At 41.4% G+C, this 21,435-nt stretch overlaps 1 protein-coding gene across 1 annotated transcript; it reads right to left on the bottom strand.

Moving 5' to 3' along the window:
- Positions 1-1,169: 1,169 nt before the first annotated feature.
- Kgd4 (alpha-ketoglutarate dehydrogenase subunit 4) lies at positions 1,170-13,960 on the bottom strand. Its single transcript, XM_004872829.3, has 4 exons — positions 13,813-13,960; positions 5,139-5,202; positions 2,044-2,231; positions 1,170-1,253 (listed from the first exon to the last, which is right to left on the bottom strand). The coding sequence occupies exons 1-4, from the start codon at positions 13,852-13,854 to the stop codon at positions 1,236-1,238; spliced, it is 312 nt and encodes a 103-aa protein (XP_004872886.1). The 5' UTR covers positions 13,855-13,960; the 3' UTR covers positions 1,170-1,235.
- Positions 13,961-21,435: the final 7,475 nt, after the last annotated feature.

Raw genomic sequence — 21,435 nt, 5'->3', positions numbered from 1 at the left:
TGCCTAGCAAGCGCAAGGTCCTGAGTTAGATCCTTGGTACCAAAAAACAAAACAAAAAAATAAAATAAATAAAAGAGAAGAACATCAACTCGAATAGTAGAAAAAGTTAGGCTGAACCCACAGGCAACTGAACAAATATGAAAATGTACTCAACAATTCCACTGTGTTTTGTTCATGAGCTACCTTTCATATCAGGGATGACTTTAAAGTATATTCTAGAAATCATCACAGATATGGAAGACAATTTATTTAGCTTTGTGAGGCTTTAATTTTGTACATATCCTTGGCACAGGAAGACCCTATTAAAGTTTCACAGCTTGCCTTCATAAGCCAAATATGGAGGTTGACTTTATGTGGTTTTCAGATACTAAGTTTGAGAAAGTTAATGGGTCATCAGGATTTGCACATGTGACCAAACACAAAATAATCAAAGAAACCAAAGAACAAGACTTTAACATTCTCCAAACAAAAACTACAATTTCTGTGAAACATTTATTCCTATCTATATTCATTTTAATCTCTTTATTTTCTATTTTATACTTTTTTTCCTCAATAAAGGCTACAAATACATCTTTTTGAATTGTCTTCCATGTCTTAATCCCAGTCATTGGTTATATACTTTTCAGTCATTTACAATAGGATATGCTTATTAAGCCAGTTTACTCCAGTAACCTTGTGAATGAATAAACATTGCAGAAGTAAGAATAATGTAGTTATTTTACTGATTCTCATCTAATTTCAGGAAAACTACTTCCCTAATGGAGTAATTCTATCTAGTAAGTTTTTTCTATTTCTAAACAGAATCAGAAAGTGAGATCATAGGAAATCTATAGTTTACTATAGATGGTGTGCTTTTCCTAGTTTGTCAAGAGTAAATTAATAGGCTAACATTTTCAAATGTATACTTTAATAAGTATAAAGTATATAAACAATTAGGTAAGCTTGTGGGGAAGCTGACCAAGATACATAAATTAGAAGATACAAGTATCCATCTAAATTTTCTATGTTTCTTTTTTTCTTTTTGCAGAAGATTTTTTTTTTTTTTTGGTACCGGGGATTGAGCTCGGGTCCTTGCACTTTCGAGGCAGGCGCCGGAACCACTGAGCTAAATCCCCAGCCCTCTTTGCAGAAGATTTATTAAGGTTGTTTAACATACAACTTTTCATATGTCATTTTGGAAGTCCTTTATTGTAAAGATAATTCTTTTGCCTGATGACAAATAGCAGCCACAATCATTATTCTGGACCTCCACGCTGAAAAGGAAAACAAAGCAGTAAGATTAGATTTTAAATTATCATAGGAAATGTTTTCATAACCACTATACAGATTTACATAATCTTAGGCAGATGATCTTTAGCTTTTTAAAAAAACAATGCCAGGTTTTTCATAGTTTGGCAGGACTTACATCGATTGTTAGAATTTCAGATCTTGAAGCAACTCAAGGTTGATCTATATGAGTTGTCCTCAAATTTCTTGGTCTCAACAGCTGTTTTTACTATGAAGAATTGTTGAAAACCTCAGAGTTTTTGGGGTTTTGTTTTTGTTTTTGTTTTGTTTCGGTTTTGGTGGTGCTGGGGATCAAACCCAGGGTCTCAGGGATCAAGTGCTCAACCACTACACCACATCCCCCCGGCAGGTTTTTGTGGTTTTCTGGAGAGTTTTACTCTGTAATCCAGGCTCAGGCCTTACCCTCATGAGTGCTGAGATTACAGCAGTGTGCCACCATGGCAAGTGTCATGTGGTTTTATCTCGTGACATATTGTGCACACTTACTAAGGGTTCCAGCCAAGGTCTGTTTCTCCGTCCTGGCCTGCCTCTCTGCCTTAGGTCTGAACACACTTGATTATAAGAGTGTAAGTCACCAAGTGAAATTCTAAAGCCAGAATGCTATGGGGTTTTGCATGGTCTTGTGATAAAAAAGCAAACACACATTGGGCCAGGGATTTAGATCAGTGGCACCGTGCCTGCCTCACAAGCACAAGGTCCTGAGCTCGATCCTCAGTACAAAAACAAACAAACAACAACAAAAAAGCAAACACATACTTGGATAAACTCCATTTCCTCTTGAGATATAAGTTTCCTTCTGTACTTCTGAGGTAGCGTTTTTAGTATTTCTGCAGTGTCTGGTGGACCCGGATGCATCAGCAACTCTGGTGATTTACTTCCCTTAGAATGCTGTGAAATTACAGAAGAGTGAGATGGGATCCCTGCTGATCTCAAAGCTTCTGATACTAAAATTTAAAAAAGGAAAAAAATCAAATTAGAGAAATCACTCAGGTTCCTTAAAATATTATTTTCAGTTATCTACTGTTGAATAATCAAGTCATTCTTAATGAAATCAGGTCATTCTTCAAATAAGTCTTGAAGTATTGTAATTGTAAGAGGTAAATGTAGAATATTCAGTTGGCTATAATTTCATAATGTTTATTTATTTATTCTTTTTTTTTTTGGTCTCAGGGATCGAACTCAGGACCTTGAGCTTCTGAGGCAGGTGCAGCGCCACTGAGCTAAATCCCCAGCCCCATAATGTTCATTTTAAAAGAAATAAGGGGTATTTTTTTTTGAATGGGTTTTGCAGTGCTGGGGATTGAACCCAGCAGCTCATGCATGCTAAGCACTAAGTTACACCCCTACCCCAGTGTGTGTGTGTGTGTGTGTGTGTGTGTGTAATGGTATCCCACTATACTGCTCAGACTGGCCTCAAACTTCTGGGTTCAAGGGATCCTCCTGTTTCATTGTCCGAAGTAGCTGGAATGACCAGTGCAAGCCACCATGCTCAGTTAGAAGTAATTTTTTTGTTGTTGTTTTTGTTTTGTTGAGACAAGGTCTCACTTTGTATGCAGGCTTCCGTTGAGCTCACTATGTAGCCCAGGCTGGCCTCAGACTCATGGCAATCTTCCTGCCTCAGCCTCCTGAGTGCTGGGATTATAGGCGTGCACTACCATGCCCAGCTAGGAAGTAGTCTTAAATGGACCCAGCTATCCCCCTGCTGGATATCTTCACAAAAGAATTAAAAGAATCTTGGGCCCGGGACTTAGCTCAGTGGTTCTGGCACCTGCCTCGCAAGTGCAAGGTCCTGAGTTTGATCCCTGGTACCAAAAAAAAAAAAAAATCTTACCACAGCGATATATGTGCACCCATGTTTATAGCTGCAGGTTAATAATAGCAAAAGCTTGGAAATAGCCCAAGTGCCCATCAACTGGAAACTGGATAAAGAAGATGTGAGGTATTTTAATAAAATGGAGTACTACTCAGCCATAAAGAATAAGAAACTAGAGACATTTATAACTAAATGGATGCATATTGAGGCCATCCTCTTTTTTTTTTGGTACCGGGGATCAAACTTGGGTCCTTGCTTGTGCAGCAGGCAGCAAAACCACTGAGCTAAATCCCCAGCCCCTTGAGGCCATCCTCTTAAGTGAAATAAATAAGACACACGTGTAAATACCGAATAGTTTCTCTAGTGTGAGAAACTGAAAGTGTAATTAAGGATACACATGGATGAAATGGCCTAATAACATATTTCTCGGATTCTGTTTCCATTGTGTGTCATATGACTGTATTGAAATTTAAATTAGGGAGAAGTCTGGCTTATGTGGAGTCTGCTAACTGGAGTTTTTTTTCCAGATCATTATTTGTTCAATGTTGGTTTTGGGGACCTTTCTGAAACAAATCACATCCTGTGGTGTCTTGTTGGTGCTTGAGATGCTTTTTTAAGTTATATGGAAAAATGTTTACATGCTTTTCAGTTTTGTTTTGGTTGAGTTCTACTGTATTTGAATATTATTGTAGTTTTTTCCCCTTGCACTGTTCTTCGAGTGGTTTTAATTTTTTTATGTGTGTGTTTGATAATAAAGTTATTTAATGAGAAAAAAAAAGAAGTAGTCTTAAGTAAGTGAATGACTAAAATGAAAACAAGATTGCAAAACAGCTGAGTGCACTGGCATATCCCAGTAATCCCAACTACTTTGAGAGGCTGAGGCAGCAGGATCCCAAGCTTGAGACCCGTCTGGGCAAATCAGCAAGACTCTGATTCAAAATTTTAAAAAGATGTTCTGAGGATGTAGCTCAGCAGTAAAGTACCTGCCTGGCATGCATGAGATCACAGTACTACACATTACCATGAACAGCAGTTTAATGCACAGACTACAAACAAAAAAGTCTGCAAAATAATGAATCTTCTAGTCAAAGGAGTTCACTATGGACGAACTACACTACATAAGTTTTTGCCACATAAGCCCTTAGAGGCCAACACATGGTACAGTTCGCAGGTAGAGCTTACAATGGAGAATAGAAAAGTCAGTAAATTAGTTTTCTCAACATCTTTACACTTATTTATCTTATTTTTTCAATATTTAAGTAAAAAAGAATCCCTATAGAATCTGTTCAAATTTTCCCTAAATTAAAGATCAAGTATTAAGAGAGGTACAAAGATCTGATAAAACAAAAAACAATAGAACCCTTTCAGAATCTCTGTCATTAGTCTATATTTTCAATAACTGCTAAGGACTAAAGTGATCCAAGAAATAGTTACATACAGAATCAGTAGGTAAAGAGTGAATAATAAAAGAAAAGAAGTTGGCTAGCAGAGAAATACAGGAATACCTACTATTCCTCGAAACCTGCAAATATAAGACTAGGAGAATCTTTTCAAAGATAGAAAAAAAGTAGGATAAAAATCTTGCATATAATATAAACTATAAACCAGTATCACTAAAAGTTCATAGACATCCACTGTTGAGTCCCTACCTTGTTTTTGGTTTGGGGAGGGGTAAGGTCTCCCTATGTAGTTCAGGCTGGCCTTGAACCTCTGCCTCAGCTGGAATTAACAGGCACATGCCACCTTGCCCAGTGAGTAAACACCTTTTAAAATAGGGGTAATAGGGCTGGGGATGGAGCTCAGTGTTGCCTCACCTGCCTGGCAAGTGCAAGGTCCTGAGTACAATCCCCAGTACCCCCCCCCCCAAAATAGGGGTAGTAACAAATCAATTTCTACTTCATGCTACCCAGGATATCATTTTGAGCTATGCTAAAATAGTCTCTCTGATATCAAAATAAGAAATATTGCCTATAATCAAAAAGTCATTTCTAAATATCCATACATACATTTAAAAAAATCTAGATAAAGGACAACTTACCACTGGGTTTAGGATTGTCTCTTCTGTCAGGGAACCTTATTAATGGTGTATGTGGCTTGACTACCTAAAGGAAAAATAAAACGCATTTTTAAAAACCCTCATTAACTGTAAAAGCAATGATCTCTTAATCATCATAAATAGTAATAGTATAAATAGTATAGATTTGTTGAAATACATTACTCCTGACAGGAACTTTAAATTGTATTGTCCCTCACCCAGGAAAGCTCATCTGTAAATTATTAATTATGTGCTATTCCTAACTTTGTATTTTATTGTATTTTTTTGTTTGTTTGATTTTTGGTACCGGGGATCAAACTTGGGTCCTTGTGCTTGTGAGGCAGGCAGCGGAACCACTGAGCTAAATCCCCAGCCCTAACTTTGTACTTTATACATCACAAGACTTTTACAAGCCTTCAAAACAACCCAATGCAGAGGATGATATGGATTTCATGTTGCGTGACTTACAGATTGGTGAGAAAAGAACTGAAGTATCCTGATTTGTATTGAGTGTGGTTTCCCTATTATGAGGGTACCTACTGGATTAAACAGGATAAAAGACAATCAGGGCCAGGGATTTAGCTCAGTGGTTTCGCCGCCTGCTGCACAAGCGCAAGGACCTGAGTTTGATCCCCCGTACCAAACAAACAAAACAAAAAAACCAATCATATTGAAAACTAGGTAATTAAAAAGTTTTCTACTTATAAAAAATAACACATTTTGTTTAAAAAAAATTGGAAAAAATGTAGAAAAACACAAAGGAGCAAACACTACAACCCCCAAACCTACACCAAACCAATAAAAACATTTGCTAGCTTTTTTTTTCCCCCAGATAAGGTCTTGCTATGTAGTCCAGGCTGGCCTTGAACTCAGTATGTAGCCCAGGCTGGCCTCAAACTCATAATCCTCCTGCCTCAGCCTCCTGTGTGTTTGGATTACAGGTATGTGCTACCAGGCCCTGCTTGACAGCTTTTGTCTTTTTCCTTTACCCAGAAATACATGTTTTTGGAATGTTTTTCTAACACATTTTCACCCCTAAAATCCCAGATACTGCTACAGAAGACTTTGTTTTTTGGGTTTTTTTGGTACCGGGGATTGAACTTGGGACCTTGTGCTTGCAAGGCAGGCGGTGGAACCACTGAGCTAAATCCCAGGCCCCTACAGAAGACTTTAAATGAACCTATCAGTGTGAAATCTTCTGAATACACAATGTTAAGAATCTAAGGAACAGGACACTATTTACTTTCAATTAAGGTAATCTATAAATTACTGTGCAACTAGCAAGGTTGTGGTGTATTTATCTGCAATATAGTTGTACATATATGCTCCATATTATGCACTTTGTGCAGGTATAGAATAGGGTCTAGCACGGACATTTACAATTGTTGCCATGAGCCAATGCTGAATATTTCTTTCTCTTCTCTATCCTCAAGTTTATCGTTCATGTTAAAAGAACGTCCTTTCTCTCTAGTAACCATTCTCTCCTAGCATAGCTAAGCTTCTTGAAAGAATCTTCTGTCATTCCCCTTTTACAAGCTTGAAAAATGTTCCAGTTTTCAGAATAAAGTTCACATGCTTGTGTGGCACCCACAAGGCTATGTATGACCTGGCCTCTCTTCACGTCTCCAGTCTGTTATTGCAGATACTCTGAAGCACTCGAACTTCCTTATTCATCCTGCTGCTTCCAGGCCCTTTCCAGGAGAGACTGTGACCTCTGCCATATTTCCCTATCTGCCCTCTGGCAAATGACCATTTACAGAGCTCCTCTCCAAGGACCTTCCCCTCGGTAAGCTCCTGGGCCATTTTCCTAGCACCACTTCCCTCTAGGGAATAAAGCCAGGTCTGGCTCTCTCTGGGCATTAAGGATAGTAGTTTTCCCCTAATAAGTAGAACATGGTGAATCTCATGAAACTAGAAAATTAATTTCCTCCCTGTGCCCCCCCTCCCGATAACATTCTCTTCATAACAGCTTTATTTTTGACAGTCAAGTGTTTTTTGCAAGTGATAAAATGGAATAAGGGAGAGCTAGGGATCTGCGGTTTTATCCCGTGACTCACTTTATATATTAAAGTTTCAGGGATTTTTTTTTTTTTTGTACCAGGGATCGAACTCGGGTCCTTGTGGTTGCAAGGCAGGCGGCGGAACCACTGAGCTAAATCCCCGGCCCTAGGGATTTTGTGGGTTTTTGTTTTGTTTGGGGATTTTGTTTTTGAGACAGGGTTCCACGATATAGCCCAGCTTGGCCTTGAACTCATGGCGACCTTCTTGTCTCAGCCTCTCACGTGCTGGGATTACAGCTTGCACCACTGGTTTAAAGTTGCAGTTTTTATAAAATTTAAATAAGAAACATTTTGGAAATAAAGCTTTTATATATAAGGAAGGGAAGAGGGATCAAAGGGGTGGGGAGTGGGGAAAAAAGAAGCAAGATACACTACGTACAGGTACAAATTCCCTATAATGAATGTTATGTATATCTAAGATATACCAATAAATGTTTTGCTTCAAAAAATAAATAAATAAACATTTTAAGTTGGTGTGGTGGCACAGGTCTGTAATCTCAGCACTCAGGAGGCTGAGGCAGAGGGACTGCCTCAAATTCAAGACCAGCCTGGGTTACACAGTGAGTTCAAGGCCAGCCTGAAACACACAGCAAGACCTTGTCCCAAACACTACAAAAAATTTTTACTTCTGTGTATAAATATTTGATGTTAATTTTGGTATATCTTTCCACAGCACAGAATCCTCTTAGGCTACTCAGCTTTCCTCCTTTTCCTGTTTGCTCACCTAGATTTTTCACTGCCCTACTTAGCAATAAGATCCCAAGCTATGTTTGAGACAAAGTTATCTTTACCTGCAGAAAACCTTAAACCTTCTTCTTGATTCTTTTTTTGGGGGGAGACAGAGCCTCACATGTAGCCCACAGTGGCCTTGAATTTGAGATCCTCCTGCCTCAGCCTCTCAAATGCTGGGACCACAGGGGCCACCACTCCTGGCTGCTTTTTTATTTTCATTGTCACTTTTGTACAGATTTTTTTTTGGAGACAGTCTCAATGGACCTCTCTTAAGAATCTTTGCAGAGGACAGATAAATGAGCCAATGATTATAGAAGTTCGGCTCCTGGGAAGAAAGACAATTAAGCACTTCTGCAATATTCCTAGCACAAAGTAAATGCTCAAGAAACACTAGCCAAAAAATGGAGAGACCCTGTGTAAGTTGGGAATAACTATACAGAGTTCAAAGTGTGCATATAATCATTTAATATGAGAGAAATAATCCATTTCAACATTGCTTTGTATGCTTAAAAAAAAATCCTCAGTACCATCACCACCACCAAAATATATATATAATCCTAGATATACAGCCTACACACACACACACACACACACGGCCTTATAAATTCTCACTCATTTTTGGGTTCTCCTTTATTCAAGGAAGACAACTTAAATACATATGAAAGTATTAATCGTAGTGTAGCCAGGCATGGCGGTGCACACTTAATAGTCCCGGCACTCAGGAGGCTGAGGCAGGAGGATTAAAAGATCTAGGCCAGACTAGGATACCCAGTGACTTCAAGGCCAGCCTGAACTACATAGTAAGACCCTGCCTCAAACAAAACAAAACAAAGAGTAGTATAATAAACGCTGATATATTCTTTACACAACCTGAACAGTAATAGTCATTGTTATTTCATCATCCCCTTCCTACTTTAAACAAATTTCATTCATTTTATTTCACCTGATAACATGTATCACTGACAGACAAGAATTTTTGTTAAACCATTAATTTTACCATACCTAACAAATTAACAAATCCTATTCATTTATGATTTTCCCGTCTCAAACTGTCTTTTTAAACTCTAAATACAAAGAGAAACAAATAACTGTGTACTAGAGAGATAATATAACTGGGGGGAGGGGAGAAGGAAAGAGCCCAAATAACCTCTCTACACAGTGCCTGCAGTCTATGTCCTTCGCCTAAGGTAAAAAGTCACAAAGAAATATGAACTTTTACTTATAGGAGGTTGGCTGTTGGCAGTGGGGTATGTGTAGCTACTCTGAAAGCATATTTTATGTATTACAGGACTGAGCAGATGAGTGCATGCAATATGGATATTTTTGAGGAGTCAAGGCCTTTCCTGTGAAAGAAGGAAAATATAAATGTAGGATGGGGAAGGAAAGGAAGAATGCTTATGTGCTAAGATTGGAATTAGAGGGTCAGGTGAATTCATGATAAACACCAAATCCCCCACTAATGAGTATCTGGATAGTTTCCAGTGTGTATGTGTTTGTTTGTTAACAGCTACAAATAATGACATAGAGTGAATACCCTTGTACCTTATTTGCAGGATATTTATAGAACAGATTCCTGGAAAAGGGATTGCTAGGTCAAAGGGTAAAAACACACTTTTGCTAAATATTGCCAGACTCCCTCTTCATAGAGGTTGTGTGTACTATTTTATATTCCAGTAGCAATGAACGAGTGCCTGCTTCCTATATCCTTGCCAACAGACTGTTCTCTGACTTAAAAAAAAAAAAAATCTAACTGGGGCCGGGGATTTAGCTCAGTGGTTCTGTTGCCTGCCTCGCAAGCATAAGGTCCTGAGTTCAATCCATAGTACCAAAAAAGAAAAATCTAATTGATTGAAAATGTTATCTTCATGAAGTGTTAATTTCATTTCTGTTGTTAAGAGGCTGGTCATCTATTCAAATAGCTAATTTTCATTTTATTTTTTGCAGCCCTGGGCATTGAACCCAAGGCTTTGCACTGAGTTACATCCCCAGATCTTTTTATTTTTTTGAGACAAGGTTTTGGCAAGTTCCCTGGCCTCAAACTTGTGATTCTCCTGCCTCAGCCTCCCAGAGTGATGGGATTACTGCTGTGTGCCACGGTCCATTTTCATGTTTTTTTTAAAAAATCTGTGAACTTTTTCACAGCTCTTGTCCATTTTTGAAGCTTTTTTTTCTTTTGAGAAAAAGGTTTTGCTTTTTAATTCAATTCAAATTATCAATTTCTTCCTGTTGCTTCTAGATTTTGAGTCACAGTTGGGAAAGTTTTTCCCACTCCCAGGTTATAAAGAAACTCATGTTTCATTTGGTACTTGTATGATTTCATTTTAAAAACCTTTTCATTTGAAATAATTGTATTAGCATTCTCATCACTGAAACATAATACCAACACCAGTAATAGAGAGGTTTATTTTGGCTCAGAGTTTTAGTAGGTTTCAGTCCATGGTTAGCTGGCTCCAAGGCAGAAATGGCAATGGCAGAAAGGCTTGACGAAGGAAAGCTCCTCACTTTGTGGCAGACAAGAAGCAGTCAAAGTAGCAGTGGGGGACAAGAATATACCCTTCCAGGTCACGCCCCCAGAGACCCACCTCTTTGGACCACATCCCACCTCTTAACAGCACATTCAGCAATGAACTCATCGATGGATTAATCTATTGATGAGTACAGTGCCCCCATGATCAAATCACCTTGTGAAAGTCCCACCTCTCAACACCTTTGGGGGACATTTTACCTCTGAACATAATAATTATAGATCCACTGGAAGCTGTAAAAAAAAAAGTACACAAGAGGTCCCATGTAAACTTCATTCAGTTTCTAACTATGGTAACAGCTTGCACATGTATAATACAATATCAGGAAACCAAAATACCATACGGTATTTCCAAACAAAGAGTAAAATTCCAAACAAAGAGTAAAATAAAACACGGACAGAAGGAAACAAGGAGGTAGATCTTCTGCAAATGGGAAGGGATCCAGGAGACCAAGGGTGAGGGGAGAAGAGGCAAGAGAAATAAGATTTAAGATGTGTCGGGCCGGGGATTTAGCTCAGTGGTTCCGCCACCTGCCTCACAAGTGCAAGGACCCGAGTTTGATCCCTGGTACCAAAAACAAAGGATTGGTACAAAAAGATTTAAGATGTGTCATGTACAGTACTAAATGTCCACAATGAATGTAAACATATGTCATAAACATGAGCTAAGAAAAATAGTAAGAATGAAAATGGGGAAAGAGGATTTAAAGACAGAGGAAGTAAGCTGGATGGGAAGGGGAAGGAGATTAAAAAAGAATTAAGCTGTGTTACATGCACCTACTCCCTAAAATGAATGTAAACTTCATGTACTGCAAACATGCTAATAAATTTACCTTTATATACAGTGAAAGCAATGGAGCTTATTTAATCCATTTCCATATGGGTATCCAGTCATATCTACCACCTTTTTACAAGGTCTTACTAAATCACTAAATTTCCAGGGCTGGGCTACAATATGTAATCCTCCTGCCTCAGCCTCCCAGAGTGCTTGTATATCAGACATGTGCCACCATGCTCACCTAAAATTTTGAGACAGGGTCTTTTTGGTACCTCAGGACCTTGTGCTTGTGAAGCAGGCAGCAGTACCACTGAGCTACATCCCCAGCCCCCTCAGCCTTCTGAGTAGCTGGGATTACTGGTGCATGACAATACACCTAGCTTTCTGAATACTTTTATGAGTCTTTTTGTAGGTATGTGTGCTCACTCCTGTTGGATAATAAGTGTAGAATTGCTGGGTCACAGAAGTACATGTTCAATTATTAGAGACGGTTTTCTAAAAAGGCAATACCATTTTATGCTACCTCTCAGCAATGTACAAAGGTCCTTCAGGTCCTTTCTATTTAGTGTCACTTTTTACTATTGTCAATCTTTTCAATTTTTATAAGAGCTGGGGCTGTAGCTCAGATAAGTGGGAGGCCATGGGTTCAATACCTAGCAACAAAAAAAAAATTTAGTTATTCTGATTGCTGTGTAGTACCTCCTGGTACCTCTTCACATGTTTCAGTTTATTGGGGTGTCTTTTGTGCGGTATAAATTCCTTTACCCATGTTAGATTGAGCTATATATGTATTATTGCTATATATGGTTATATATGGTAGATACTAGATCACTGTCATGTTCTCCCTGTCCTTACTGAATCTTTAATTAGTTAATGCTTGGTAACTACCCACTAAACGAGTAAGTGAGGCTCAGTCACTGCAATGGAACCAAAGACTGGGCTCTAGGGTTATCATTCAGGTACCAACTTCAGCAACTTCCAGAAGAGGTCTTACAAGAGATCTACTAATGGGCTGGGAATTTAGCTCAGTGGTTCCAGCGCCTGCCTCGCAAGCACAAAGTCCCAAGTTCGATCCCCGGTACCCCCAAAAAAGAGATGTACCAATATAAGCTGGGCATGGTGGTGCATGGCTATCATCCCAGCACTCTGGTAGGCTAGGGGAGAAGGATCCCTAGTTTGAGCCCAGCCAGAGCAACTTAACGACTCTGTGAGATCCAGACTCAAAATAAAGGAATAAAAGAAGGGCTGGGGATGTAGCTTGGTGGGAAGGCCCTGGGTTCAATCCTGTAACAGTACTATAAAAAGGGGCAGGAGATGTATTACTACAAAGGAAAATGAATTTCTTATATCAACGCTAAAAATTAACCATCAAATATGCTTTCAAGGTTTAAAAAAAAACAAACAAAAAAATACAGACCTATTAAAAAGCGCTGTGTCCATCAGGGTGAGGTGGTGCACACCTGTAATGCCATTATTCTAGGAAGTTGAGACAGGAGGATCCTAAATTGGAGCCCAGATGGGGCAACTTACTGAGACCCTGTCTCAAAAATAAAAAAGGGCCAGGGATGTAGCCCAATGTAAAAGCCCTGGGTTCAAACCCCAGTAGGATCAAAAAAGGATGGTGTCTATTTTATATATTAACTTTACCTTTCCTATTTGAACTAGGGACTACAGCGAGAGATCCAAATACAAAAGCTGCCAGGAATTAATAGTTGATAGGTGGATTAACAATAATGTTACTCTAGCTGCCTATCTAAATACAGGGGAAAAGGGCTCGGGGTGGTGAGCTTAGTGGTGCAAACGTATAATACCAGCTACTCAGAAGGCTGAGGCAGGAGCTGTGGGCCAGCCTGGGCAACACAGTGAGACCCTGTTTGAAAAAGGTGGGGAGGGAGTGCAGCTCAGTGGTACAGCCTTTGACTAGCATGCATGTAGTCCTTGGTTCAATGTCCAGCACCAAAAACGAAAAGGAAAAAAGTCTTGTGAAACCAACACTAATACACTAGAAATATATACTAGCAATAAACGTATGTAGCACATTTTTCTACCATCACCCCCAGCCCCAGCCTGAAGCGAGATGCTTGAAGGGATCGGGTCCTGGGCGAGGACACGGAACGGAGGGCCCACGAATGACCCAACCATCTCGAGACCTTGAAGGACAACTGGTCAGAAGGGGCGCGCTTCCTCCCACGCCCCGCTCCTGCCTCCTCCCGATTGGCTGAGCGCGGAGGTCGCTGAGAATACGCGGCGGCGGCGATTGGCCCGGCTCCTGAGGGCACCCTGGCCAGGAGACTCCGAAGGCTGAGGTGCTAGCCGAGAAGCCCGGGAGGCCCCGGGGTCAGCAAGGAGCCACCCAGCGAGGTGCCGCGCCCCCACCACCAGGCTCGAACCCTCAGCTGCTGATCGTGCCTTACTGCCCAACGTGACGGACTCAAAACCCTGTTTTCACACACGCCAATGTGCCGCCGCGGGCGCGGTCACCAAGCATCCTGTGCCAGCCACTGCCTTTCCTCCCTAAGGCCGTTGCTACTTCTGCACCGTCCCTACCGCCCAGGATGCGCAAAAGTGACCGAATCCCTTTACCTGAACTACCCTGCTAGCAGACGCCATCTTGCTGCCCATCATGACCCCGGGAAGGGGCAGCTTCCGGGGCGCGAGCCAGCCGCAGTGGTGTCGGGAGTCTCTGGCCGCTGGGGGCGGGGCCTGCCGTGACGTCACGGGGCAGGGCAAGTGGCGCTAGGGCCGGCCCCGCATTTTGTGCGGGCTTCGCCCCACCCTGTCCCCTCGGGCCTGGGACCCGAAGCGGGTGTTTTCTATTGTTTTGTACCACAGGGTTTGTGGTATTGGCTTTATTTGGTTCAGCCTATGACTTGGCTAGTACTAAGTAGCTATTCCCAGATAGCCAGTTCCTAATTTCAGTATAGCTCAAAATTTAATCTGAAACCAAATAAGTAATACAAGCTTTTGTGCTTTCCTAAATGAACAGTCTTGTTAAAGCTTCGGGGTTAGCAGCGAGGTCCGAAAGAACAGGCACACGGGTTTACCAGGGGTCTCGTAGTCACTCGCTGATTTGCATTGCTTGATTTCAGTCTGTCTGTTGAGTGGTTTGCAAATCTTGGGAGCGTCTTAGAAACAAATTACTGACCTAAATACGGGCTAGTCTGACTTAATATGTATTTCTCTCGTTTTTCCTGATAACGAATTGCTGCTTCTGCTTTGAGTTTGCGACAACTCACAGAAGTTCAGGGATCAGAAGGACTATTCTGATTCAGTATGTCTGTAGAGAAAACCATAAACTTACATTTTTAAGTTTTCAAAACTTCTCTAAGCAGCATGTGTTCTAAAATTAGTCTGGTACCATTATTACACAAGCAAAACACATAAACGGAAAGTTCACAGAAAAAGAAATACAAATCACTTTAAAATGTAAGACCGAGGGCCTTACCAAACGCTCCGAGGAGCTGACTGCAGCGACGAACACCCGGGAAGGAACACACCGGACAAGTTGGAAAGTAAAACAGACCTTTATTAGTCTAGCCAGACGGCACTCTCAAAGCAAAGTAGCTGAGAGGCAACTGGCTCAGAGTCCGAGATTATTTTATAGGGGGTTGAAGGGTAAGTTAACAAGCAGATTTACGGAAGGGGACAAAGTTTAGTGGTCACTTGATGTATGCTGATAATCACCAGACATCCTGACTAATAGTCATGGCCGTCACGTACTAGTGGTCGGCAGATGTTCGCATTGTTTGCAGATTGTTCTAATAGATAGCAATGTTCAGGACATCAGTTCTGGACAGTGAATTAGGTGACACGCTTTAGGTATTTTAACTAATTTTAACAATCTAAAGCTAGCAGGCACAGAGCATGAGTGAGGTCTTTAGAACTGAACATCCTGGGGTTAGGGTAAAATCTTACAGCCCCACAAAAATATTAAAAGACATTCAACCTTCCTTATGCTAAGAGAAATTTAAATGCACTGAAACACTATTTTCACCTGTCAGATTGGCAAACATACAAACCCAGAGAGCACTGGGGAAACCAGTGGTAACTTGGGCAGCTGTAATATGTGACCCTGGGCCAGCAGCTCTGTTAGGAGGATGAAAGAGCAGGGTGCCTTGTCCTTAGAAATACTGGCCGTTTGCCAGGATGTTACAAAACAGATAAAGTCAGGGGATAGTTGGTCATTCTGAGGCAAGCAGACATAAATGGCACTGGTCCAAGTCAGAAATTTTTTCAGTTATCACTTTTGAGATACTTGTAGATTCACATGCAATTGTAAGAAATAGAAATCGATTGGGTTCTTTTGTAAGTTTCACTAATTGGTAACATTTTGCAGAACTACAGCACAATACCACAACGAGGATATTGGCATTGAGAGTCAAGAGACAGAAGTGTTCTGTCACCAAAATTTTTCTCCCGATGTCTTCTTAAAAATTGATTGATTGAGGTACTAGAGATTAAACTCAGGGCCTTCACACTGAACTATATCCCCAGTCCTTTTTTTTTTTAAATTAATTTTATTTTATTGGTACATTTTAGATATACAACATAATGACATTCAGCATTGGAAATTTGCACCTTTACATAATCTCTCTTGGTTCCTATTTTTCCTTTTTTATTTTTGAGTTTGAGACAGGGTTCTGCTAAGTTGCTACGTTCCCCAGGCTGGACTTGAACTTTTTTTTTGGTACCTGGGATTGAACTCGGGACCTTGTGCTTTTGAGGCAGGCTCTGGAACCACTGAGCTAAATCCCCGGCAGCACTGGGCTTGAACTTGTGATCCTCCTGTCTTAGCCTCCCATGACGTGCTGCTTCATCACAGGCCCAACCAGTCACAGACTGTAACCTCTAAAACAGTGAGCAACGTGAAAAAGCCATGGTAACCAGGTATAGTGGTACATTCCTGTAATCCCAACCTACTTGGGAGGCTGAGGCAGGAAGATCACAAGTACCCAGGATGGGGTACTTAGCAAGGCCCTGTCTCAACCAAGAGACAGACAGACAAATAAATAAATAAATAGTGCTGAGGATATAGCTCATTGTTCCCTAAGTTCAATTCCTAGCACCTCCCCCTCATAAAAGCCATGGAAGAGGTGATTTACTTGGAAGTTGGTCTCAAAAATCAAGGTCTCCCTTTTTATTGGTGTAAGGAATTACTTGGAGAGTGCTCAAAAAAACTGAAAATAGGGCTGGGGATTTAGCTCAGTAGTTCTGCTGCCTGCCTTGCAGGCAAAAGTTCCTGAGTTCGATCCCTGGTACCAAAAAAAAAAAAAAAAAAAGCAAAAAATCTGAGAATAGAAATTCCATTTGACCCAGTTATTCTCCTCCTAGATATCCCTCCAAAAGTTAAAGACATCATATTACAGTGATGTATACATAGCTATGTTTATAGCAGCACAATTCATAACAGCTAAATATTGGAAGTGGGCTTTATGCCCATCAACAGATAAATGGATAAAGAAAATGTGGTATTTACAAACAGTGGAGTATTATGCCATAACTTGAGGCATGTGTAGGAAAATGGATGTACCTTGCGACCGTAACGTTAAGTGAAATAACTCAGACACAAGCTTGTGTGTGTGGTTTTTTCTTTTGGTACCGGGGATCAAACTCAGGACCTTTCGCTTTCGAGGCAGGCGCCAGAACCACTGAGCTAAATCCCCTGCCCTGTCAGACACAAGCTTAAACATCACCTGCTTCCTCTTATATGAGAAAAACCAAAGTATAAATAAAGAGCAAAATAAAGGCAGATAGTAGGAAATAGGGAGATCTATCTTTCTCAAATGGGAAGGGGATCAAGAGATGGAGGGAGGGCCGGGGACTTAGCTCAGTGGTTCTGGCGCCTGCCTAGCAAGCGCAAGGTCCTGAGTTTGATCCCTGGTACCCATTAAAAAAAAAGAGAGATGGAGGGAGACAGGGGAGGGAAGGACAGGGCAAGAAAAAAGAAATTAAGATGTGTACCAACTCCACACAAGAAATATACACATTAAAAAAAATATATATATATATATATATACACATTATGTACTGCAAACATGTACTAATAAAAAATACTTGATTCGATCACCGGTACCAAAAAAAAAAAATACTCTTGGGCCAGGGATTTTAGCTCAGTGGTTCCAGCACCTGCCTCGAAAGCGCAAGGTCCCGAGTTTGATCCCTGGTACCAAAAAAAGAGAAACAAAAATACTTTTGAACAACAATAACAAAAATAAAAAGAATTAGTTGGAGAACTTACTAGAAAGGGAGAACCCCCACCAAAAAAAAACCCCTCACTACCAAAGTCCTGTGAGTGTGTGGCAGTACAGTCATGTGGGGAAGGGGACAGAACTGATGAATTTTATGTGAGGCAAAAATAATACGGAAAGGAAAGAATCAGCTGAAAACAAGTTGTAGACAAACATGGTAACAGTGGCAGATGCACCAGGGGAAAGACCCAGAAGACAAGAAGTATGACCCTAGGGCAGCCCAGTGCATTACCTCAGGGAGGAAGCCAGGTGTTAACACAGGGTTCTTAAACCCTGCTCTTCTGAAGTGCAGCTTCCAGATCATCAAATTAGCCCACAAAATTCTCAGAAGAAAATGTTAGGCTGGACAAATGGGCCAACATACAAGACAGAATGCCTGCAAGGGAATGGGCCAGGTGTAGCCTCAGCTCTCCTGTCCATGCAGCAGCTCTAAAGGGCTGAGGGTCACCAGATAGGCTGGTCGTGGTGCCTGCAAAGTAGGTGGGAGCTTGCTGGGCAGAAGCCTTCCCTGCAGGGAATCCAGCCTGGAGAGGATGCCTTCAAACTGGTCCACATCAGCTCTGGTGCTTTGTTATCCGCCAGACTGAGCAACTTGGAAAACTCTCTCTCCTGGATGGATCCTCACTGGATGGGGTCCCAGGGGGTAAGTTCTTGACACTGGGACAGGAAAGAATTTCAGGACCTGTCAGTGAGAAGCATAGGCAGATTGATTATGTGGAATCAAGGAGGTACAGAGTACTGGTGCTCAAGAGCGAGATGGACTATGACCCCAGTTGGGGGTTTTAGGGTGTTTTTATAGTCTTAGGGTCTCAAGATGGAAGATCTGGGATCTTTATCTTTTAATTACTTATGATTTATCTAGTGTCTGTTTCCTTACAGCCAGGTCACCCATTAGCAGGTGAGAGCAAAAACTGCCAACCAGGCTAAAAAGCTGTGTATGTTTGAAGTTCAGAGGCATGGTATCTGATCCATTGTACTGTTTCTCTGAGAATGGAAGTCTTTGGAATTTATAGTATCAGTAGAAAAACAGAATGAGTTTATAGATTGGCAGCATCTTCAAGACTTAGGAATCGTGATATGAAGAGCCTGGAAGGAAAGCAGGCATAGGGGTGAAAAGCATTGCAACCTTGGAACTTTGATTGTCTTGAAGCTGCAGTTTTCTAAGCTTCCACAAACTGACAATTTCTTGTCTCCTTCCTGTCTCTGTTTCTTCTATCCTACCTCAGGCCCAGAGACATGTGTGCATGTATACGTTCCTAGAAAGGGAATCTCGAAGATTAGCAGTAATTTTGGGGTTGGAGCTCTTGTTGAAGAGACAAAGCCTTAAGCAATGCCCTAGAAGGAATGGATTGTGCCCCATTCCTCCGGATGCCCCACCCTTCCAGGGTCACCATCCGGATACACAGTTACTGGCGAGGCTTCTCCGCTGCCCACCTCATATCCTAGCAGAGGAGTGAACAAAAGGCTCCAGTTCAGGGCAGTCGGTTGCTCTCAGCAGACGCCTCAATGTCTGGGCTACCTGTGATAAGAGAAAAATCTTGAGATGTCCCAAGTTAAGTTCCAGGCCAGAGTGGAGGAAGGAGATAAGGGAAGGCCTTTTAACTCACAGCTTTAGCTAAATCAACAAAGAAAAAAGAAAAACCCTGCTATGCCACATTCCTTTCCTGTATGCTGAAGATCCCCCCCCTGGAGTGACTGCTGCTTTCAGAAACCACCAACACAGAAGCAGGAAGGACACCCCTTTGTGGACTCACCTCTGACCCAGGACTCTGGCCACTTCTCATGGTCCTGCCCTATTTAGCCACAACAATGGTGCCTCAGTGTATTTCTTCTCCTCAACAGGTTCCTATAAAACACCCTGGCCTCTTAGTTCTCCTGTCCGGCCATACCACTGGTGGCTTAGGGAATTTGTCCCAGGACTGGCCCTTCATCTTTTGGCCAGCATATGTACAGCTCAATGAACCCTCGACTTCAGTGACATCTTAGTCTCCAGTCTGACTTAAACACCAGGGTGGGCGTGTATTGCAGCAAGTGGGCACACACACCCACGCCCAACCTCGAAGGCCCAGCTAGCATGGGCATGTGGCCCCTTACCCTGTCCTTGGTGGTGGGGGCAACTTCACTTTTTCTTGTGGTCCTGAGGGCCAGGGCGAATTGTGAGTCAGACGTGGGCAGCCTGTCTCAGGCTGTGTGGGCGACTGTGTCCACTGGAAGTGGTACATGAAGCTGTGGCTCCTGTCTGGCCACCTGCCAGGCTTGGGCACAGCAGGCCCAGGATCTGGCTCTGTGTTTCTGGAGCCCAGAACACTGCTGCTTAGTGGCCCCCCATGGTGCATTGTCACTTTCTCCCTGAGCTCTGGCCCTGAGTATTTTCCCATGGGCTTGTCTTACGGTGTCACATTACTTCATGTGCTTATTTCTTGGGTCTTCATATCTTTTCCCAGTTTCTAATTGGATTTTCTGGCCCCAGAAAATATCTCCACTCCATAATGCCCTTTTTGAGATTTCTCAAAAAACTAAAACTAGAGGTTCCATTTGACCCAGCCATACCTCTTCTTGGTATCTTCCCGAAAGAATTAAAAGCATCATATTACAGCGATATATGCACACTCATAGCAACACAGTTTGTGATAGTTAAATCTTGGAAACAACCCAAATGCCCATCAACTGACAAGCAGATAAAGAGGATGTGGTTAGGGCCAGGGATTTAACTCAGTGGTGCCGCCACCTGTCTTGCAAACGCAAGGTCCTGAGTTCAATCCCTGATACCACACACACACAAAAAAGAGATGTGGGTTTTTTATACAACAGAATACTACTCTGCCATAAAGAAGGATGAGCTTGAGACATTTACAGCTGAATGGACCTTGAGACCATACTCTTTAGTGAAATAAATCAGACACACATTTTAAATACATTGTTTCTCTGATGTGAGAAACCAAAAGTGGAAATAAGGACTAAAATGTATAATGAATATTGGGAATTGGGAAGAAAGTGTTCAAATGGGAAGAGGAACAAGGAAGGAGAGAGGGAAAAAAGAAAAGGACAAGAAAAAAAGTGCAAATAGAAAGAAATGGAAACAAAGCACTTGTACATAGGGAGGGGAGGGAGCTGGGGAGGAAGGGATAAAATAGTTTATTAAAAAAAGAATAAAACTATACATAAATTATGATTTATCAAAAGTATAAATATTTCAAAGAAAAGCAAAAGTGCTTACTATTTGAGCTTAGGCAAATCTCTGTATTTCTGTTATTGATCTATCTTGTTTTTTTTGTTGTTGCTATTTTTGTTTTGTTTTGAGAGTCCTAAGTTAGCTTAGGAGACTCCATTTTGTCTGAACTGTCCCAGTCCTGACGGGAAAACTGTCCTCTGTGTGAACTCTGAAAAAGGGGAAATCTTATCTCACATTTGTACTCCTGTGTGATGTCTCAACACACAAGATGTTCTTATCTCGTGCCTATACTCCTGCTTTTAATTGATGCTTAAGGGTTTAGGCAAACAACCACAAGGGTGCATATGGAACTGATCCATGGTAAATAACACATGTAATGTGTGTTTACATTTTATAAGGGCTGGTTTTACATTATGTATCTGGTAACCCAGAGGTGCTAACCACACATTCTTTCTCACTTCTGTAGATATGCTTACTGCAGGGCTAGGGAGGGGTTGGGGGGGAGGCAGAAAGGGTTTTCTTTATAAAAACTGACCAAAAGTTCAGTCCAGGGCCAGTCTCCTTGCAGGGGATTTGGTCCTAGTCGGAAATAAAGTCCTCTGCGGACTTTACATCCTGTCGTGACTCAGGCCCAACAGTTTTTCTCGGGGGATTGAACTCCAGACCTCGCCCTTGCCAGGCAAGCACTAAAGAACAGATTTCAAGAGCTATTAGCCAATGAGTATATCTTTTTAAGTTTTAATTTCTTCTACAAAAAATAATTAAAACACTACATTGTCCATAAAA

This window comes from Heterocephalus glaber, unplaced genomic scaffold (genome assembly GCF_053883595.1).
Source record: "Heterocephalus glaber isolate CG9 unplaced genomic scaffold, H.glaber_assembly_v1.0 deba00001542, whole genome shotgun sequence".
NCBI classification, from domain to species: Eukaryota; Metazoa; Chordata; class Mammalia; order Rodentia; family Bathyergidae; genus Heterocephalus; species Heterocephalus glaber.
The sequence above is the reverse complement of the archived record's forward strand: the minus strand, read 5'-3'. Positions and strand labels throughout refer to the sequence as shown.

Bases quoted from the DNA above. Each gene is read 5' to 3' on its own strand.
- Kgd4 (XM_004872829.3), bottom strand. From the start codon at position 13,854: ATGATGGGCAGCAAGATGGCGTCTGCTAGCAGGGTAGTTCAG. The intron at 5,203-13,812 runs GTAAAGGGATTC...TTTTTCCTTTAG, and splicing joins CTGCTAGCAGGGTAGTTCAG to GTAGTCAAGCCACATACACC. The intron at 2,232-5,138 runs GTAAGTTGTCCT...TTTAAATTTTAG, and splicing joins AGACAATCCTAAACCCAGTG to TATCAGAAGCTTTGAGATCA.